The following is a 20,141-nucleotide window of genomic DNA, read 5'->3' as shown; positions in this document are numbered from 1 at the left end:
GGGTTCTCAAAAATGTTGCTCTTGAGGTGTTTTGTCCTCTCTTAGCTGCAGCTCCTCTTCAAAATGTCACTCTCAGTTGCTCTGAGGTCCTTCTGTCCGTGAACTCCTTTAACAACTCCAGTGATCCAATTAACACCCACCCTGAATGGGCGGAGTCACATCTCCATGGAAACACTCAATCAAAGGATTCCAATCTAATCAACACTAATATGTCTGTCTCCACAAGATTGGGTCAAAGATAATGGCATTTTGGGGGCCATTATACATCCAAACTGGCACACCATCCAATTTTCAACACCTTGCAATGTTGACATTCATTTGTTCTCCCTCATGTGAAAACGTTCTTATATCAGTACACTTGATCACCATCATTGACCACTGTAGGCTTCACTAAGTTATACAGTTCCAGTCTTTACCTTCTATCTTTCTTTCTGGTATTATTAAGGCCCCTGGCCTTCCTCTTTCACCTGTACTCACACTCACTTTGTTCAGAGTACTTATGATATTGTGCTACCATCACACAGTATTGTGCTATCTATTTCTGGATCTATACAATCAATCCTGTTGAACATTCTGTACTCCTTCAGCATCACATGCCCAATATTTACCCTCTTTTTATCTCCCAGTATCTTCATTTCTATACTCTTCTCCAAACCTCTCTCTCCTGTCTTTGCCTATCTGCCTGTTGTGTTCCCTTTAGTATTTCTTGTAGAGCAGGTATTTTGTTCACAAACTCTCTCAGTGTCTGTTTGTCTGAAAATGTTTTAAACTCTCCCTCATTTTTGAAGGATAGTTTTGCCAGATAGAGAATCCTTGGTTGGCAATTTTTCTCTTTTAGTATCTTAAACATATCATACCACTGCCTTCTAACCTCCATAGTCTTATTGAGCTTCCCGTGTATGTGATGGATTACTTTTCTCTTGCTGCTTTAAGAAATCTCTCTTTGACTTTGACATTTGATAATCTGATTATTAAGTGTCTTGGAGTTGGTCTACTTGGATCTATTCTGTTTGGGGTACACTGTGCTTCTTGGATCTGTACTTTTATGTCTTTCACAACAAATAGGAAATTTTCAGTGATTATTTCCTCCATTATTCTTTCTGTCCCTCCTCCCTTCTCTTCTCCTTCTGAGACATCCATGACAAATATATTTGCACACTTCACATTTCACTCAGCTCCCTGAGACCCTGCTCATATTTTCCCATTCTTTTCCCTATCTGTTCTTTTGTGTATAGGATTTCAGATGTCCTGTTCATGACTCCTTTCTTCTACCTCTTTAAATCTGCTGTTGTATGTCTCCATCGTGTTTTTCTTCTCTTCTATTGTGACTTTCATTCCCATAAGTTCTGCCATTTGTTTTTTCCAGCTGATGAATTCTTTATCTCCTTCATCTCTTTTGCCACATTTTCCTTCAGCTCATTGATTTGATTTAGAAGATTTGTTTGAACATCTTTAATTAGTTGTTTCAACTCCTGTATCTCACTTAAAGTCTAAGTTTGTTCCTTTGACTGGGCCATATCTTCATTTTTCCTTGTGTTAATCATAATTTTTGCTGTCTAGGCACCTGGTTTCCTTGATTACCCTAATCAGATTTTCCTGGACCAGATGGGCCCAGGTCTCAGGAGGTGGCCATATTCAGTATCAGGTTTCACTGAGGGTGAAACCCAGCAGATTGTCAGACTTCCCTGTGAGGCCTCTGGAGTCTGTGCTTCTCCTATCCTGCCCAGCAGGTGGCACCTGTCAGCCCACAGTTCCCCACTGTGTAAAGAGGTGCAGCGCCTTTAATTCTCAGTGGACCCTGTCCTGGCCAGGGGCTCAGGGTGACAGAAGTCAAGCTTAAGTTGTTTCTGTTTTTTTAACCCCCAGGCCCTGGGGTCTGAATTCTTTGAGGGAGGGTAGCCACTTGAGCTGGGCCCCACCCCTACATTTCTCAGGAAAGATATGACCTTTAGGGAATTATCTCCTATACTTGACTTCTTCCTTTGTCTCTCTGACTCTCTTAACTCCACCCTTGCCTGGATCAGTGCTCACATTTGAAAATGCCTGAGGCTTTTTCTAATGAGCTATTTCGAATGAGAGAAAAAAAGAAAAAAGAAATCCCCTTTTCAGAGCCAATCCCCCAGCCAATTTTGCAGGTAGACTGGAGTACCCAGTTCTGTGTGCCCCTTTTCTTGGGACATAGCTGTTTTCCAGTATTCTGAGCTCAGCTGTCTCCAAAGCCTCTGTTTTTATTTATTTTTCCATCAGTCCCACCTCCTCTCTTCTGGGAGAGACCGTAGTGTTCCTTTCCTGCTTGCTCTGGGTTTATCTGTGCTCATAGCGTGTATTCAGTAGTTCAGATTTGTTAATTAAAACTGCAATTGGAACTTGGTTAAGTTAATTTCCCTTGCTCCTAGTAGACTGCTTCTTTTTTCCTCACGGAAGCACTACAACTCAGCCTGCTGTGCTGGTGGGGTAGGGGTGCCAGCTCTGCAGTTTGGGGAGCTTTACTTACAATTCTATCCTGCGATCTCAGCCATTCCACCCATTCCAGACTGGTGTACAATGTGTTTCTGGTCATGGATGTCTCCCAACAGTTGTTCCAGACTATTTACTAGTTGTTCCTGGCTATTTGCTAGTTGCTCTAGAGGACTAACTAAATTCCACACCTCCCTATACCACCATCTTGCCCCACTGTAGGTTGTGAGGATTTAATGAGTTAATCCTTGTAAAGTCCACTCCATATGTGCTAACCATCCTTCTTGGAGTAATTCTGAGCTGCAAAGGATAATTGGAGACCCCATCATCCATTTTACAGAAGAGGGCACGGAGGCCTACAGCGGGGGCCACACTGGCCTGAGATCACTCAGCTCGCAGAGTTCAGACTCGATCCACTGTTTTTCTACCATCCTCAAGCAGTTACATGGGAGGAGGACATGGAGAATTGGTGAGCAGACAGCTGGCACCCCCAGACTGGAAGTCAGAGGCCAAGGCTGGAGACACAGAGCTGAGAGATGTCTTCTCACCATGCATGCCTAATGCATCCCTTTCACACCAACCACCTCCTTCGACCCCCCCGAGGAACCCAGCTAAAGAGATTCCTGGCCCCCTTTACAGCTGAGAAGCACTGAGGGTTGGAGAGGGGAAGTGTCTGAATGTCCCTGAGCCTGGGACAAGGGTCTCATTATGGTGCCCGAGTCATGGAAAGTGGGTGGGCAGGTGAGTAACCAGGAGGGTGGTGGGGGGATGAGAGCATGCTGTTTGCCAAGACACTACCACACAGAAACCAAGTTGCCGGTGCCAGCAGGAGTGCCAACAGAGCCAGAGAGATGATGATCATTTTAATGAGCCCCTGGGTGACAGATTGCACATTTGCCTTTCCCAAAATGTGTCCCATTTCCTTGCTCACAGCTGGGAGTATCTGAGCTTTAACAGAGAACTCCTAGGGACCTCCAAATCCACCCTCAAAGTGTGTTGCTCATGCTGGGATTTCAGACCACGAGGCAAGATGGGGAGGAGAGCATTGGCAGGGGGCCTTGTCTTTATCTCCCAGGACCATGGACCCCTGCCTCCTGGCTTTGTCCCATTTCCACCAGCTCACCCCGGCCCTGCATGGATGTTTCCCAGACTCTTGCTCACAAAAGCTGATTGCTAGTGGCTGTCATTTAGATGGAGGCTCGTGTCTTTGTCATGCTCTGCACCCATCCTTTGGAGAAGGTAGAAAAGACTTTGGTGGCTGGTTGCTCTAACGAAGGCCATATCTTGTCAAGAGGTCTCCAAGGGAGACCTGTTCCCATTTAGCTCAACTCAGATTGGCTGGCTGCCTCTGGTGCTCTGCCTACTAGGAGACATTTTTATGTCCATCCTCAGATCTCATTATTCTAAGAGACTTCAGAAGTTTGGGGACAGAGCAAGATAGAGGGGAATGAGAGTTCTGGGTTACTGTTCAAATACATGAAGGTTTAAAAAAAATTTATTTTCAGTAATCATCCTGCTATTAATTTTTAACTTAATTACATATGATCTGTGATACTGATTTCTTGAAATTTATTGAGATTTGCTTTTATGTCCTGGTACATGATACATTTTGGAAATCTTCAAGGTGAGCTTGAAAATAATGTTTTCTCTAATTGCCAGGTGCAGGATTCTATTCATTGGTTTTTTGACTCTCAATACTTGTGACTTGCTTCTTTGCAGGTTTTGTAATTTGGGGTTGTGATCCCACATTTGCAAGGGTTTGTTCTGCTATCCCATGTAGCCTTTACTGTGGGAAGGCCTCACCGAAGAGGTCTGCATTTTACTTTTGCCTCATGCTCCGTGGTGCTTACCAACCCTGGGTTCACTTTATGTATCAAGGGCTTGGGAGTTCTGGGGCCATGTGGGTAATGGAAATTCAAATGCCAAATTTGTGTTAGGGAAGGTCTAGAGTTACAAATTCTCAAGGGAGACTTCTTTTTCACTTTTCCAACAGAGCCAAAAATGAGACAGACAGCTTCTTTGACATCTCCCTTTGCAAAAGGGTGCTTCCCTACCCACCCACCTCCATTTACTTTCATCGAGGATGTGGGTGGTCTCAGTTCCACATCTCTGGTGGCAAAGACCCAAGGTGTCGTCTCCCATCCCTATATAGATGTTTAAAACCAAGCTCCCTGGTTACCAAGATCAGTCAATGCCAACGTCCTCCTCTGTACCCCCACTGGCCACCTGTAGGGTGTCCACCCACCCTGCAGGGCAGCAAGGAACCAGCATATGTTTTGGCCCCCTCTTTATTTTTGGTCCCTGGAGATTTCTTTACTTTCTTGGCAGCTCAATGGGGTATTTAAAAGGATATTTTGTTACAGTTTATCTACTGCCACAGCAGGAGGCTCTTTAGAAGTTTTCCTCTACCATGCCCCAGACCTGGGTTCCACTCTCTCTGCTTCTGAGGGACCTTGGGAAGCCCACCCCTCTGGGCCCCTCCTCTCGCCTGTCAGATGGGGTTAACCAGCCCCTGTCAGCTGCCTCACAACCTCACCAGGGTGCTCAGTGAGACGAAGGGCATGCAATGGTGGATGGGGGAAGGGGTAGCAGCCCCTGGAATTTCCTGATGGCCTCCAGGGCTGAGTACCTAAACCCCTTGAGGTCCTTCTAGAAGCCTGGTGACCAGCCAGAGTTAAGAGGCCCCAGAACAAAAACTTCAACAAAGGGATAGATTTCTCCAGCAGCACCCAGGTGGGCAGGAATTGGCTCAGGCCTTCAAATCCGTGGATTAAAATGTGTCCTGGGCCTTCTGCTCAATTCCCACTCAAGGTGTCCCAAACTGAGTCAGCTCAGCTGACTCCTCCACCAGCTCCCCCAGCTCACGAGTGGTGACAACACTCACTGCTTTGCCTACACCAGATACCCAGAGTTTGTTAGACGCTGCCTCTCATAAGCAGTCAAAGCCAGTCAATCACCAAATCCTCCTTTCTGTAGATTCCTGGCCTCTGGCCCCTTCCTGGGGTCTCCACTACCTCAGCCCACATCCAGGCCTCATTATCCTTCACCAGGGTATTTTAACAGCCTCGCCCCCCAGAGCGGCCACTATCCCCCCAACAGCTCTCCGATGCTCACCTGCAGAGTCTCAAAGTCTGCCTGGGCCCCGCCTGGGTCTCCTGCCTGCTGCTCCCTTTGCAACCCGGCAGCTGAGGATCAGGTGGCTTCACGCTCGCTCAGCAGGCCACTGAGGTCCCTTTGAAATGAGGCCTTTCAGAAGCCTGAACAAAGAGGGCTTGTTATCTGCCTAAAGAGGGGGCTTGACATTCTGATGTAGCCACTCTGACCTGCTGTCTCTGTTTCCTACGGCTGCCATAATGAAGTCCCACAAGCTGGGTGGCTCAAAACAACAGAAATGTATTGTCTCACAGTTCTGGGGGCCAGAGGTCCCAAATCAAGGAGTTGGCAGGGCCCTGCTCCCTCTGAAGTCTGTAGGGGAGAATACTTCCTTGCTTCTTGTGGTGGTTTGAAGCTGTGTGTACCCCAGAAAAACATGTTCTTCAATATAAACCATTCCTGTGGGTGTGAACCCATTGTAACTAGGACCTTTGAATGAGTTTACTTCAGTGAAGTTGTGTCCCACTCTATCAGGATGGGTCTTAATCTTATTACTGGAGTCCTTTATAAGAGAATGAAATTCAGATACACAGAGAGAAAGCCATGGAAGCAAGAAGGTGAAATCAATGAAATCTGGAAGGTGTCATTGAGAGAGATCAGCAGATGCTGCCATGTGCCTTGCCATGCGTTCTAGTTTGCTAATGCTGCCGGAATGCAAAACACCAGAGATGGATTGGCTTTTATAAAAGGGGTTTATTTGGTTACAAATTTACAGTCTTAAAGCCATGAAGTGTTCAAGGTAAGTCATCAACAATCGGGTACCTTCACTGGAGGATGGCCAATGGCATCCAGAAAACCTCTGTTAGCTGGGAAGGCACATGGCCAGTGTCTGCTCCAAGTTCTGTGTTCAAAATGGCTTTCTCCCAGGACGTTCCTCTCTTAGCTTCAGCTCCTCAAAAATGTCACTCTTAGTTGCTCTTGGGGCATTTGTCCTCTCTTAGCTTCTCCAGAGCAAAAGTCTGCTTTCAAAGGCCGTCTCCAAAATGTCTCTGTAAGCGGAAGCTCCTTAGTTCCAGTACATTCTTCAAAGTGTCCCTCTTGGCTGTGGCAGCTTGCTCCTTCTGTCTGATCTTATATAGTGCTCCAGTAATTTAATTCAGACCCACCGTGAATGGACGGGCCAGCACCTCCATGGAAATTATCCAATCAGAGTCATCACCCACAGTTGGGTGGGGTGCATCTCTATGGAAACACTCAAAGAATTACAATCTAATTAACACTGATAGGTCTGCCCACACAAAATTACATCAAAGGTAATGTTGTTTGGGGGACATAATACATTCAGACTGGCACAGCATGTTTTGGAGGAGCCAAGGAACACTGGCAGCTGGTCTTTGGGGAGAAAGCATCACCTTGATGATGGCTTGATTTGGACGTTTGCCCTGGCCTCGAAACCATGAGTGAATAAATTTACTGTTTAACCCGATTCATTTCATGGTATTTGCTTTGTGCAGCCTAGGAAACTAAAACACTTCTAGCTTCTGTTGTATGCTGGTAATCCTTGGCATTCCTGGGCTTATAGATGTGTCACTTAACCTCTGCCTCTTCCGACTTAACATGGTCTCTGGGTCTGTTTCTGTGTCTGTTTCCTCTTCTTATATGGACACCAGTCACACTGGCTTACAGTCTCATTTTAACTAAACACATCTTCAAAGACCCTATTTCCAAATAAGGTGACAGTCACAGGACCGGGGTCAGGACCTGAACACGTCCCAGGGGAACTCAAATCAACCCACGACATCTGCCTTTTCACTCTGGGTACAAAGATGGGAAAACCATTAAACTTTCAACTTTTAAAAAATGACTGAGTAATTTTGCAAAATAGTCCTTCTCACCCCACCCACCCCTAATTTCACCCCATTTCTAAACTTCACCCATTCCTGACCCTTACCTCTGAGATGGGGCCCAGGAGGGGGTGAGGTCAGGGGTGGAGGTCAGGCCCTCCTTCCAGGACCAGACTGATGCTGCTGCGGCTGCCTCTGCTCCTTCTCCAGCGATTTGCTTGGACTTGCTTTGTCCTTCTCACAATTGCTCCCATCCCTCTTTGAGAAACTGCTCCACTCATTAGCCCGCAGCTAACAGACTTAGCTGCTGTTGACTGTGGTGACCATCCGTGGTGACTGATTCCAGACGCGCCTCTCAAGGCCTCCCCCCACCCCCCCACCCCCGGGTGGTACAAATCCCCAGGACTGTGGTTTCAATGTCAGAGCGAATCCCGACCTCGCGGCCTACAGGTGCGGGAACGTGGGCAAATGAATTCATTACTTTGGCTCTGACCTCCGCCCCCCGACATTTGCTCAGAACAGCCGCCTCCTCCAGCAATGGGGTAAGACGGTAAAGTCTGGGCACGCAGTGCTTGCATGAAGCAGGTGTGCAGTTTCATGGGAATTTGGTGGTCGTTACTTGGATGAAGATTTCTTGGGAACAAAACTTAGTGCCAGGTGCCCGGCTAGGCCAAGGGGGTGGCAAAGTGGGCGGGCACGGAGGCGGTCAGTGCTGATTCCCTGACCGACCCCTCCTCTCGCTCCCCACCCCGTGATCCCCTTGCCCCAGCTCCCACAGCCCTGGTATCTAGGAACCGTCGCTGGCAGGGACCCGCTCCCATTTTTCCTGCTGTCCCCTTGCTGGCCCAGGGCCAGGCCCACTGTAAGTGCTCAGGGGCCGCTGGATGAATCGCCTTGGAGTCCTAAGGACCAACCCAGACCTGCTGCTCCGCAGCTCCCAGGCCTCCCTGTCCTCGATGGTAAAGGGCGGAGACCCGAGCAGGGTGACAATTAGAGAAAAGATGAACCACGGGCCTACCACGTGCCAGGCGAGGAGCTGCGAACTGTGGACAGACGTGCTGAAGACCTGGCTGATTCCTTAGGGAGGGAGTGGACAAGACCGCAGGTCGGTGCCGGGAGAGGAGCCAGGGCAGGTCCGCCCCCTCCAGGTGGGAGGGGCGGGCCCCGCGGCTGCAGGAGCGCCTGGAGAGGGTGGGTGGGAGGGAGGCCGCCTCCTACCGGCAGGCTCGCGGCTGCCAGGCTGCGGAACTGGGAGGGATCCTCAGGGCAGGGGTCTCCCTGAAGGCTTGCAGCAGGGTGCCCAGACTCCAGGGGCACTAGGGTGGAGAAGGTGTGGGATGACAAGCTTGTTAGGGACCCGGCCTCACGGGCTGTCTAGCGGGTTACTCGGCCACTGGCTCCTCTCTCTCCGTAGGTGCTGTGATTCCAACAGGGAGGGTGGCCCTCCAACCCCGCTAATTTGAAGGTTGTGCGGTAGAGGGAAGTGTGGGGGGTGGGGAGCTCGGAGGCCCTTCGGGGTGCGCGCCTGCGCAGACCAGCGGGGGACTCTGGCCGGGGCGAGCGCGCCCCTCCCTCGCGGGGCCCCCCTCTCACCTGTGGCAGCAGGAGGGGGGGGACCTGATGCTTTCCAAGACCACACAGTCACCGCGGAAGAAACGAGACAACCAACATGCCCTTCCCAGGGGCGAGGCCTTAGCTTCGGAATGTGACAATTTATTTGAGGGGTAAAAGCTTTTCACCCCCACCTTCCTGGCATTGATACAATATTGAAGAGCAGCAGAACAAAACGTACAAGACGAAAGTAACCGGCACACACCCGCCCTCCCCCGGCCCCGGACAACAGAACCAAACCCACACCCCGAACAAGCCGTCTTCACCCGCAAGCTCTGCAGGGGGTGGGGCAGGAGTGGACTGGGGGACTCCCCAGGGGACACCCCCCCCCCCACTGGAGCCGCACCTCCTTGGCTATTATCCTATCTTTAACCGCTGGAGGCAAAGTTTAGCCAGCTGGGAGCTGGATGGTTGAACCACAGACAAAGGCAACGACACTTCATTTTAAAATGAAAGAGAGAAAAGAGACAGCGCCCCTCCCCAAATATAGAGCTATATATGTATATTATATATATAGAATTCATTCGTGCACAAGTCATTAAATGAGCTTTTCAAAAATTAAAAAAAATTATAAGATACATATTTCTTTAGGCTTTTGTGTTTTTAAATTAAAACCAACAAAAAGTCTCCATCTCCACTGGGTCCCCAAAGCAAGGGCAGGCTCCGCACCACGCCTCCGTCTCCTTGCCTCTGGCAAGCAGCTGCCCCATTGGACCATCACCGCCCTTTGCCCACCAACGCCCTGTATACAGTTGGCGCTCACTGCTGAAGGGCTGACTCCAAAGGGGAGAGGCATGCAGGCCTGGGAGGCGGGGTCCTCACGCCCCACCAGACCTGTCTCCCCATTGCTGCATCTTGGTGACTGTCAGCAAAACCCTCCTGGAGTCACAGCCTCTAAATCTGGGCTATTGGAATCTGGGAGATGCAGATAGAGAAAAAAACAAAACAAAACAAAACCTTAAAAAAAAACACTTCTTTTTGTCCTTTTAAAAGTGATTCCTCAATTCACACAAACCCGGAAGAGGCTGCCGTGGGCTAGTGCATGGGCGCTGCAACATGGGACAGCACAGCGGGCTCCACTGCCCAGTGCAGGTGAAGTGCAAAAAAAAAAAAAAAAAAAAAAAAAAAAGTGGGACGAAGTGGTGAGCCCGCCCGTTTGGGTCCCCAGACACCAGCAGGGTCGAGTGGCCCAGTCCCTTCAGGAGCCATTTCCTCCCCTGCAAGGACCCTACCAGCCTCTCGTACCAACCCAGGCTCAGTGCTCACCCCGAATGCTGGCTCATCAGCCCACCAGCCTTGCAGGAGCTCCAAGCCCTGGGCCCCACCTTTCAAAGGGGCTTTTCCTAAATGGCCAGAGCAGCCTGGGCTCCAGACCCTGCCTCTCAGAGCCCGGGCTCCTCATCTTTGAAATGGGATGAGCCTGCCCTCCTCCCACTGAAGTTGGGGTCTGGATCATCACCTCTTCCCAGAGCAGAGGTGGAATGAGGCTCATTTTGACCTTGACCCCTTTGCAGAGTGAGGGTGACAGGCAGCTGTGGGAGGCTGGAGGCCCAAACACCAGCCACCTGGACCACCCTCTAACACCAGCAGTGCTCAGTACAGAGGCACTGCCACCCAACACACCCATTTCACAGAAGGGCATACTGAGGACTGAGGCAGGGGAGGAAGTGAAGTTGGAACCAACTTCTAGCCTCAAACCAGGGGCACCAGCCCTCACCTGCTTCCTATGACATGTGGGGAGGGGATGGCATTTAAGGGAACCAATGCCCTAACCAATATGGAACATGGTAGGACTGGGCTTTGGGCAAGTATTTCATATACAAAAATAAAGCAAACCAGACTGCAACTCCTGCTTGGTGATTAGGCAAACGGAAAAGCAGCAAGAGTGAGGGATGGGTACATGGGAGGCTGATCCGTGCAAATGGTGGTGGGTGGTGGGGCAGGGGCTCGGGCCCCAGCTCAGAGCCACACTGGGAGAGAGGTAAAGAGGCTCTGCTTGGCTTTGCTCCCATGCCCACTCGGCCCCCTGCTCTGCCCCCACTCCAGGGGAGCTGCCTACCTCGAGGCAGGGTGACTGCATACCTCTGCATGCACCCAAGGTAGGGCAGCCCACCCAGCTTGGGATTTAGGGGCATAACGCACTCAAGGAAAGCCCGAGAGAGGAGGGACTGGTCTTCCCTTCTCCCCATAACCCCACTCTCTAAGAGCCACCACCCAAGATTCTCCCAGCGTCCACAGCGTCTTCCTTCCTGAATCCTGCATCCCTGGCCAGGGACACTCAAGGGTGTCAAGGTCTTTGGGGAAGCAGGGAAGGAGATGCCCCTAGGGGCTGGGGGTGGGGTAGGGACCTGATGACCCCACGAGCTGACAAAAGAACAGAAGGTAGCAAGAAACCAAACTCTACTTACTCACCAGCCTTCCTGGAGAAAACCATCACCAGTGGGTCCCAGCAATGGCGAGGACCTCCTGGCCCCCACCCCGCCCCCGCCCCAAGTCTCAGCTCCCCTCAGCCCCCAATTGCCTTGTCCCTACAGTTTCTGGCTAGTTCCCTGGGGACCAGCTGTCATCCTTCCCTCCCAGCAAGGACGGGGGCGGTTCGCCCTGCCTGGGGCCAAGGAAGGGGGTGGAAGCCGGGAGGCTGAGCCGGGGCAGCTGGGGCCTGCACCCCCTCTCCAGACCTTGCCCCTCACCTGTGCAATCACTGCGTTACTATTTTTTTCTTTAAATATCTTTCCCACCCACCCCCCACCCCAGAGGAATCCCACAATATTTTTTCTTTTTTTTCCTCTTTTTTTGTTTTTTGCAAAACTAATTCTTTCACTTTCCTGTCATAAAATCACCTCTGAAAACACAACTTCTTTACAAAAAAGTCACGAATGACACAGACTCTCAGGAAAACACATTTCTATGGTCTCTGGAAACACCTGTAACTGGCACCCAGGTGGGCACTCACCTGGGGAAGGGGGATTGGGGGGAAATCCCCTCTGCGGACAGAGGAGAAATACCAGCCCTTATTTGGGGGAGAAGCCGGTTGGCACTTGGACGGCCACAGAGCCTACGTGAAGGGCAGGGCGGGGAGGGGCCCGGGGTGGGCCCCCAACGCCTCAACCTGGGGGGAGGGGCAGGACGGGCGGAGCCGCAGCCCCTGGGCAGGGAGGTGCCTGGAGAAGAGAAAGAATACAAAACGCATTCCTTAGCTGACTGGTCTCCCTTGGGCCTCCCTCCGGCTTTGCCTTCCGCTGAGAACCCAATGGGAGGCGGCAGTCGCTGGGCGCACTGGGAAGCTACACGTGGGAACACGTCGCCCGCGCCAAACCCACACGCGGGCGGTGACCCAGGGCTGGCCGGCAGCGCTGCCTCCCGCAGGGCGCCCGTGGCCCCAGGAGGGCCGGGCCCATCCCGGCTTCTGGGACCAATACCCTGACCCTCCTGAGGCTCCCAGGCCCCTCTCTGCAGCCCCTCCCGAGGCCCGGCCTGAGCCTGGGCTTTGGTCTCGGCAGGAGGGAACAGAAGCCACCCAGGTCACCAGAGGCCGCCCGCCGCTTCGAGCAGCTGGGCTCCGAACGCCTCAACAGTCAGAAGCAGAAGAGGTGGGGGCACAGGAAGCCAGGGAGACCCCAGGAACGGTTTCCACCTTCCTCTGCAAACACCCAGGAGGAAGGGGAAGCTTGGGGTGGGGTCTCCCCTCTTCTCAGCCTCCACCACACCAGGTCTGCAGCCCAACTGCTGGGGCTGACCACCCCGAAGGCAGAGGGCCTGGGGGCCAGTGCCCCCGGCACACCTGGGCTGGGAAGGCAAGCCTGGAGGCTTCCAGAACAAGCACCTCAGACCTAGCTGGGCTCCCAGGCCTGGCTGAGGGCAAGGGAAAGTCCTGGCCTTCAATGACCCTGCTCATTCCGAGGAGCCGTGGAGGGTGCCACCTGGAAAGCCAACGCACATACGGACACGCGAACAGACAGGCAGGAGTGGGGCAGGGGGACGCACACGCACGCTCGGAAGTTTCCACGGCAGGTTCTTTTAGCACCTTTGGTCGAGAACTGAAGGGACCTTCGGATGCTGGGAGGCAGTGGCGAGGCGCATCCCCTGCCAGTTCCTCCCACCTTCGAGATGGGGATGAGGAGACCAAGGGATGGGGGCTAAGGGGGCCCAGCTGGGCCTTGTCCAAGAGTGGACAGAGAAGAACCCCACCTCCAGCCTCAGCCTCAGTCTCTGCCCAAGCATCGATGGGAGGAAAGGGTCCGTGCCCACCCTGGGGGGGTCTCCACAGCTGCCAGGTTAGCACCGAGAAATCAGATGCTGTGCATTGAGAGCAGGAAGCAAGCTGGGAAGAGCTGGGGGTGGGACATGGAGGGGGCAGCTGAACCCTAGGTTCTGCGCCTCCCTGGAAACCATTCAGCAGGACCCACCGTGCATGGGGCAGGGAGGGTGCCCAGAGACAAGGGAGCCCTCGGGGCCCTCACTCTGCTCCAGGACTGCCCCTACCCACTGGGCTCCGGGGCTCCGGCTGCCCAGCCCTATCCCAGGGTCTACACCGAGCTGTCTGAAACAAGCAAAGCACAGGCAGAGGGGTCTGAGGGTGACGGCAGGGGTGGGAACAAAAGCGTGACTTTGGGCGGGAGGGCTCCCCCAAAACCCCCTCCTGGGTGGAGCCCCCTCACTTGCTGGCCCCACTGCCTCCACCACCCCCTGCGGCACCCACCACCCCAGCTGCCACCTTCTCGAAATCCTCAGGGTTGCAGAATTCCTTGATGGTGACTGTCAGGAGATTGCTGGTAACATCGGTGACAACCACGTTGGAGCAGGGCGACATCTCCGGGCGCCAGTCCCCAGCCTCATGCTCGGAGGCAGTCCCGACGGGCTCAGGGGCCGGGGGAAGAGCCGGGCTGGCGGCAGCAGTGACTTCAGGGGGTGCCCTCTTGCTAGCGGTCGCCGACTCGGGGGGGACGGACAGGTCAAGCACTTCGGACTCCCGCCAGTCGGTGGCGGGGGAGCTCAGGGTCTCAGGGAGCAGCTTGGGGGGTGCATCGTCAGGCTCGGAGGAGGACGGTGGTGCTGGTGAGGGGCAGCCTGAGGAGCTGGAGCTGCGGGCGTCGTAGGGGGTGGTGGGGGCGGCCAGGAGCAGCCCTGGGCCCTGGGAAGCAGTGAGGTCGGCCTTGCCAGCTGGCGGTGGAGACAGGGGGGCGGGTGGGGGCTTGTTGTACAGCGCAAAGCTGCCAAACTTCATGTGGCGGATCTGGGTGCGCAGGATGCTCTCGCTGAACTTCTTGCTCTTGCCGATGACACGGTTCCGCGAGGGGACTTTGGGGCGTGCGAGGGCCCCGGCCCCCTGCCCGGCGCCCCCTCCGCCTGAGCCCTTGTCGATCACCTTCAGGTTCAGGATGATGCGGTTCCGCTTGGGCTCCCGAGGCTTGACCTTGCGGTTGATGATGCGCACCGTTTCAGAGAAGGGTGAGATGGGGGGGCGCAGGCCGGGGCTACCCCCCTGGGGGTCCGGGCGGGGCAGGGGACGGCGGGACATGCGGTGGCAGCGGCGGATGTCCTTCTTGAGCCGGTGCACGGCTGCGCTGGAGTGCAGCTTGGGTGAGGAGGCACTGGCGCTGGGCTTGACAGAGAAGTGCACATCGCTGATACGGAGGGCCTCTGCCTGGGCCCGGGCCTGTGGGTGGAGACGGAGGGGTGGGTGGGGGACCCAGGCTGAACAGGGCTGCACTAGTGCTCAAGATGCATCTCAAGCGATCAGAGAGGCAGACTAAGCAACCTCAATCAAAGGTCAGGGGAAAGTCTTGGGAGTTGTCCTGTCCTGACTCCAAACTCTTATTTTACCCCCCTCCTAGCTCTGCTAGCACATCCATCCAGAAGCCCCAGAGATAAAGGGGCAATCGCTGTCTGCAGCCCTTTCCTCGGACACCTCTGCTCTACGAAGGTCCAGCCCTCCTAGAGGAGACGGACAGCGGTCCTCCCAGCTCCACCCGTGCCAGTCTTGTCCCCCTATTGCATCCCAAATGCCCACACGGTGCTCTCTCGAACAGGCTGGACCTCCAGCCTGGATTCCACCACCACCAATCCCCCACCACCTCTGGAACAGCCTTTGAACCCCATGGCTCTCAGCTTCCGGTCCCTGTACTTCCCTCCTGGCTCCAACTCAGTGTCTGCTCCAGGACTTGGGTCTGAGCAAATCAGGGCAAAAGGATCCCAGAGCCTGGGATTCTCAACTTCGTCTGAAATGTCTTTGGTGGTGATGGGCCTGGAGGAAGGACCGACCTCTCCATTCTCTCTGTGCAGAGATGGCTGCAGGTGGCCGGCGACACCCCCAGGCGTGGGATCTCTAGAGCCAGGGGCTCTAGCAGCTTAGCAATTCACACCCTACCTTGCAGCAAGACACGGGGATGGCAAGACTTTGGAGACCCCAGGTTGCCATCTAACCTACCATTATCAGATGATACCAAATGCAGGGCGCCAGGGATGCGCCAAGGCCACACAAGCTGTCCTCCACAGCTGTGAGCACATGCAGTCTCAACCCCCAGGGGCTGTGCTACGGGAGCAGCAGAGCAGCGGGCAGGGTGATTCGGGAAGAGCAGTTGGGTCTCAGACCCCAGTCCTGGAGGACAGCAGGTCAGACTGGGCCTGAAGCATCAGTAGGAGATCGTGGCGTCCTTACAGAGCAAGACTGAGCCCCGGGCGCAGGCCCAGGGGCCGAGGTAGCTTGCTGAAGGGGTGCTGCTAAGACAGACAACTGTTGGGGACAGAGTGCAGTGGGAGGGCACTGAAAACAGTCAGGGTACTGGATAGAGAGAGCTGAGGGGCCCTGAGAGCAATGGCTGGATACAGTGCTTGGAGGCGTGGTGGCGGTGGAGAGAAAGGACACATTCCCCTTGTTACCTGTGAGCTCCCTGAGCGAGGATTTGTGGTTTATGGTCTCCCCACCTTTCCACCCACAGCATCAGATACTTAAGCACATCGGGGGACCCAGCCTGTATGTCCTCAAACAAGACTAGATTGCATTTGACCACAAACCCAGAAGATGATCAATGACTTACTAGCTGAAAGAGCAAGGGGATCTTTATTTGGAATGTGGCTCTCACGCCCCCAGGGGGGCACACACCGAATGCCACACAGACGCCAGTCCTCCAGGCCTGGCTGCAGGCCTCTGGGGCCAGCTGCTCCCGTTTGCAGTGGGCTGAGCCACCCAGGCCCCAAGCAAGCAACCAGGGACCAGGCTCCTCACACCGCTTCCCACACAAGGGCAGGAGAAGCCCAGGCTTTCCTTGGCAAGGCAAGCAAAGCTGTTTGCAGGCTCATCTCTGCAAGAACTTGGGGTCCCCAGTCCCCACGCTCCCAGTGGCAGTGGGCGTGGAGGGGAAGGCATAGGTTTAATCCTTCTGCACACTGCTGAGCAGCCAGACTTCTGGAATCATGGGCTTGTAGAGTCTGAGCAGTGACAGTCCCTGGTGGAGTGGGACACAGAACCTCCCCATGTCTCACTTTCCCCTCAAAGAATCCTAATAGTATCCACCGAGGGATCCCTGTGAAGATCAAGTAAGTAATCTATGCCACCTGCTTAGCGTGTGCCTGGCATGTAGCAAGTAATCAGGAAAAGGCTAGATTTCCCCCAGGTGGCAGACTTGTGAGCAATAATCTTTTTCCTAATGTATGATTTCCAAGTTTCCTACAAGAAACATCTCTTACTTTTATAATTCCTAAATTATAAAAAGAAATAGACACTGCCTGGCTGAGAAGTCTTTGAAGGCAGGACCTGGGTCCTCACTCATTTCTCTGGCAGGTGTGTGGTTGCAGCTACTGCCTGGTGAGTCAAAAATGATTTATTGAACATTGACTGGGTGAGGGGCCTAGCTCTGACAGTCTGGCATGTTCTGCAGACAGCACGGCAGCTTAAGGCCCCTGGATCCTGCCATCGACTAGCTGTGATGGTGGGCAAGTCATTCTTTAACCTCCCTGGCCTCAGTTTCCACATCTGTAATGTGGGGATGCTGGAACCTACCTCATGAGCTCCCGTTCCCCTCAGAGCGGTTGCTGGCACAAAGTAAGGGCTACGTAAGTGTAGCCACGCCCCACCGTCTCTGTGAATCACACAGCAGTGGCTTCACGCTGACTTCCACGGACCCCAGCAAGTACCTGCACTGCTCTCACGCTTCCAGTTTTTAAGGTCCAGATCACTCATCTGTCTCTCCACCCCTCCCCTCCACACCCACCCCAACCCTACAGTCTTCACAACGTCTTGTGTGTGCGTCCACTTTCCCTTCTTAACCTGACCTGTGCTCCTTGAGGAACAGGACAAAGCCAGGTGAGTCACTCCCTTATCTGGGCCTTGGTTTTCTCATCTGCAAAATGGGGATAACACTCCCTACTTTACAGGGTTGAGAGGTTATAGGGGAATAATCCATGTGGAGCCTTGGCACTGCCTTAGGCCCACAGCCTGAGCTCAGAAACTAGAGCTATCAGAAAAAAAAAAAAAAATTAAAACTTAAAATTAAAATGCATTTTGTGAACTGGTGTGCAGTGCCAGGACGCCACCACTAGAGGGTGCGCCTGCAGTGCGGAGAGGCTGTCACACAGCACAGCAGCCCTCCGCAGCTCTGCCTCCGTCCTTCCCAAGCAGAAGCATCAAGGGTTAAAGTTGCTCCAAGGATCCCCTAAGATGTGTGTAGGCTGGGGAAGGGGGTCACAGAATTACAGACTTCTGAAACCAACATTTCCTTCACTTCTGCTTTAAAAGCAAAGCAAAGCCTTTTGGGGGCTGAGATCTCCAGGAGACACCCCCCACCCCCACCCTTACTGGGCTTTGACTCATTTGGACCAAAGGGATATAGCAGGAGGCTCTGCATTCTGCACAGTCTCATCTCTGCAGAGAGCGCTCCCTGTCCTGCCCATGCCAATCCTGACAAAGTCACAGGCTGTCAGAGGGGGGAGGAGAATGAGACATCCTTAGCACAAACGGTCACCTCACCTTCCACTTCCCTGACCAGGCCTCCCCGTGTCCCCCTATAAAAACAACCCAAGATAGCTTCTTCCAGAGTTAGCTCTACCTCCCTTGTCATGGCTGGTGGGCTACGCCTTCACCATCTCCCACCCCCTCATCCTCATTAGAACTTTGGGAAAGGGCCAGGGGTGGGGGGAAACCAAGGCTCAGAGCTGTGAAGCCAGTGGCCCAACCTGAGTGACAAACTAAGCGAACTGACTTACGGTCAAATTCAAGTTGGATTCCCAAGGGAGGAAGGAGATGCCGGGCGCACATGCCCTACCCCTGCTAAAGGAGGTGTGTGTGTGGTGGAGACCTACAGAACAAATTCTGAGGCAGGAAACTGGGGGCGGGGAGGCAGGTGGACCCCTAACGCCTCCTCTGAGGAGACTCCCTCTGCTCCTGGGTTCTAATCCGAGGCAAAACCAGAACAGCTGGGGGAGATGAGGGACTTCCTGTGGCGAAGCACCCTCCCCAACGCCGGGGCGGCCCCCACCTGCCTCGCCTGCTCTTTCTGGGGCCCCGCAGGCATCCCCAGACCTTGGTTTTGTCAGCGGAGATTATTCCTCCCCTCACTCCGAGGTCCCTCCTGCTGCAGCTGGAGCTGGCCGGGGCCTGCTGCCAGGGGCCCGTCGGGGACTCACAAGCAATCCCCTGCCCAGCTGGGGCCCCTCTGGCAAGGCCCGCCCGTCTGCGCGGCCGCGATCCGTCCCTCCCTTCCAGGCCCCGGGCTGCGCCGGGGCTGGGGGCCCGCGAGGGGGCGGTTGGGGCTGGGCCAGGTTACCTTCAGGAGGAAAGTTTTGGGTTTGGGTCCCCTCTTCTTGGGCCCATACAGCTCACGCTCCCTCTCCCTGCCGCGGAAAAACGCCAAAGGTTAAAAAAAGGAGCCCTTTCCCAGGCCCCACTCCGCGCCGCCCTCCCCGGCTCTCCCGCTTCCCCGCGCGGCGCCCCAGGCCCGCCGCCCCTGCCAGCTCCCCAAACTCACTTCTGCTCGAAGGCTGCAATGAGCCGCGAGTCCAGGATGTTCTCCTCCGGCTCCCAAGTGCTGTACCTGCCGAATTACACATGCACAAAATAAAAAGGAAAACCAGAGGAGCAAAGGCAGACGCCAAGAGCAAACGTGCGCACCAAGAAAAAAAACAGGCCCCGTGCCCGCTGCCCCCTCCCCCTCGGCCTTGGACCCCCGACACTCACTTGATCGCCCACCCCTTCCATTTCACCAGGTACTCGATGCGACCCTGAAAAACAAGAGGGGAAAAAAGGGGGGGAGTGGGGGTGGGGAGGATGCGGGGAAGCCAGGCGGCGGCGGCGCGGGGGGTGGGCGAGAGAGCCCCGGCTAGCGGGACCGCCGCGCCCCGCCCGCCCGCCGATTCGGGCTCCGGTTGCGGGGAGAGGCGTCCCGCCCCCGGCGGCCGCTCACCTTTCGAATCCGCCGTTTGATGATGGATTCGGCCGCGAAGACCCGCTCGCCCACTGCAGACAGCTCCATCTTGCTCAGCGGCACCCACAGCCCATAATACTCCCTGCTCCCGCGGCCGGTGCTGCACCGCTCGCGCACGCGCCGCAGCTCACAGGCCCCCGGCGGGCGGGTGCGCGGTGGGGCGCGCACTCGCGCTCCAGCTGCGGATCGTCACGTGACCCTCCCGGCCTGCGCGCCGTCGCCAGGGCCTCCCCCTCCCCCGGGGCGGTTGCTAGGGAAAGTGAGCGCCCGCGGGGCGGGGGCGCTAGCTGGTTCTTAAAGGGGCCAGCCTTGCTGTCCGAGCCCTGGCTGGGAGGCGGGGTAGACGGTGGGCTGGAACCAAGCCCGGTGAAGCGCAGTACAGTCTTGAAAACACTCTCTGCCCCCCTCTCCATCTACAGCTGACACCTTCTCCCCTCCTTTTAATCCACTGTGCACGTCCCTCTGGGCCCCAGACGGGGGAAGGGCGATGGAGCCCTTGAGTCTTTGCAGCCGCTGCGCATCCTCCGGGCGGAAGTTTGCTAACAGTTAAATATGATACAGCAGAAATGCATTTACTGTAGCCTTGCCATACCCCGCGGGAATTTCTTTAAAACCTCGCCCCCCTCCCATTCCTTATCCATTATTTATGTTTTCGTGGGAGTGTGGTTTTGCAACCAGTTCAGATGAATTAAAACAAAAAACACTACCGCAGGAAAGG

General features: G+C 54.5%; 2 protein-coding genes across 2 annotated transcripts in view; both read right to left on the bottom strand.

Annotated features, from left to right (window-relative positions):
- NPTXR (neuronal pentraxin receptor) overlaps window positions 1-13,085 on the bottom strand; it is a 55,961-nt gene extending 42,876 nt beyond the window's left edge. The window contains exons 1-3 of the mRNA XM_037847340.1: window positions 13,030-13,085; window positions 12,239-12,411; window positions 8,613-8,710 (exon numbers count right to left, since the gene is read on the bottom strand). Of these exons, the coding sequence (XP_037703268.1) occupies window positions 8,613-8,710; window positions 12,239-12,411; window positions 13,030-13,085 (327 nt within the window). The remainder of the gene's footprint in view (window positions 1-8,612; window positions 8,711-12,238; window positions 12,412-13,029) is intronic.
- On the bottom strand, window positions 9,241-19,555 carry CBX6 (chromobox 6). The gene is made up of 5 exons (XM_037846568.1): window positions 19,403-19,555; window positions 19,177-19,220; window positions 18,968-19,033; window positions 18,767-18,833; window positions 9,241-14,661 (listed from the first exon to the last, which is right to left on the bottom strand). Exons 1-5 carry the CDS (start codon window positions 19,469-19,471, stop codon window positions 13,660-13,662), a joined length of 1,248 nt encoding a protein of 415 aa, XP_037702496.1. The 5' UTR covers window positions 19,472-19,555; the 3' UTR covers window positions 9,241-13,659.
- Between the last annotated feature and the right edge of the window lie 586 nt (window positions 19,556-20,141).

This window comes from Choloepus didactylus, chromosome 8 (assembly GCF_015220235.1).
Source record: "Choloepus didactylus isolate mChoDid1 chromosome 8, mChoDid1.pri, whole genome shotgun sequence".
NCBI classification, from domain to species: Eukaryota; Metazoa; Chordata; class Mammalia; order Pilosa; family Megalonychidae; genus Choloepus; species Choloepus didactylus.
This window is presented reverse-complemented; position numbering and strand designations above follow the sequence as displayed.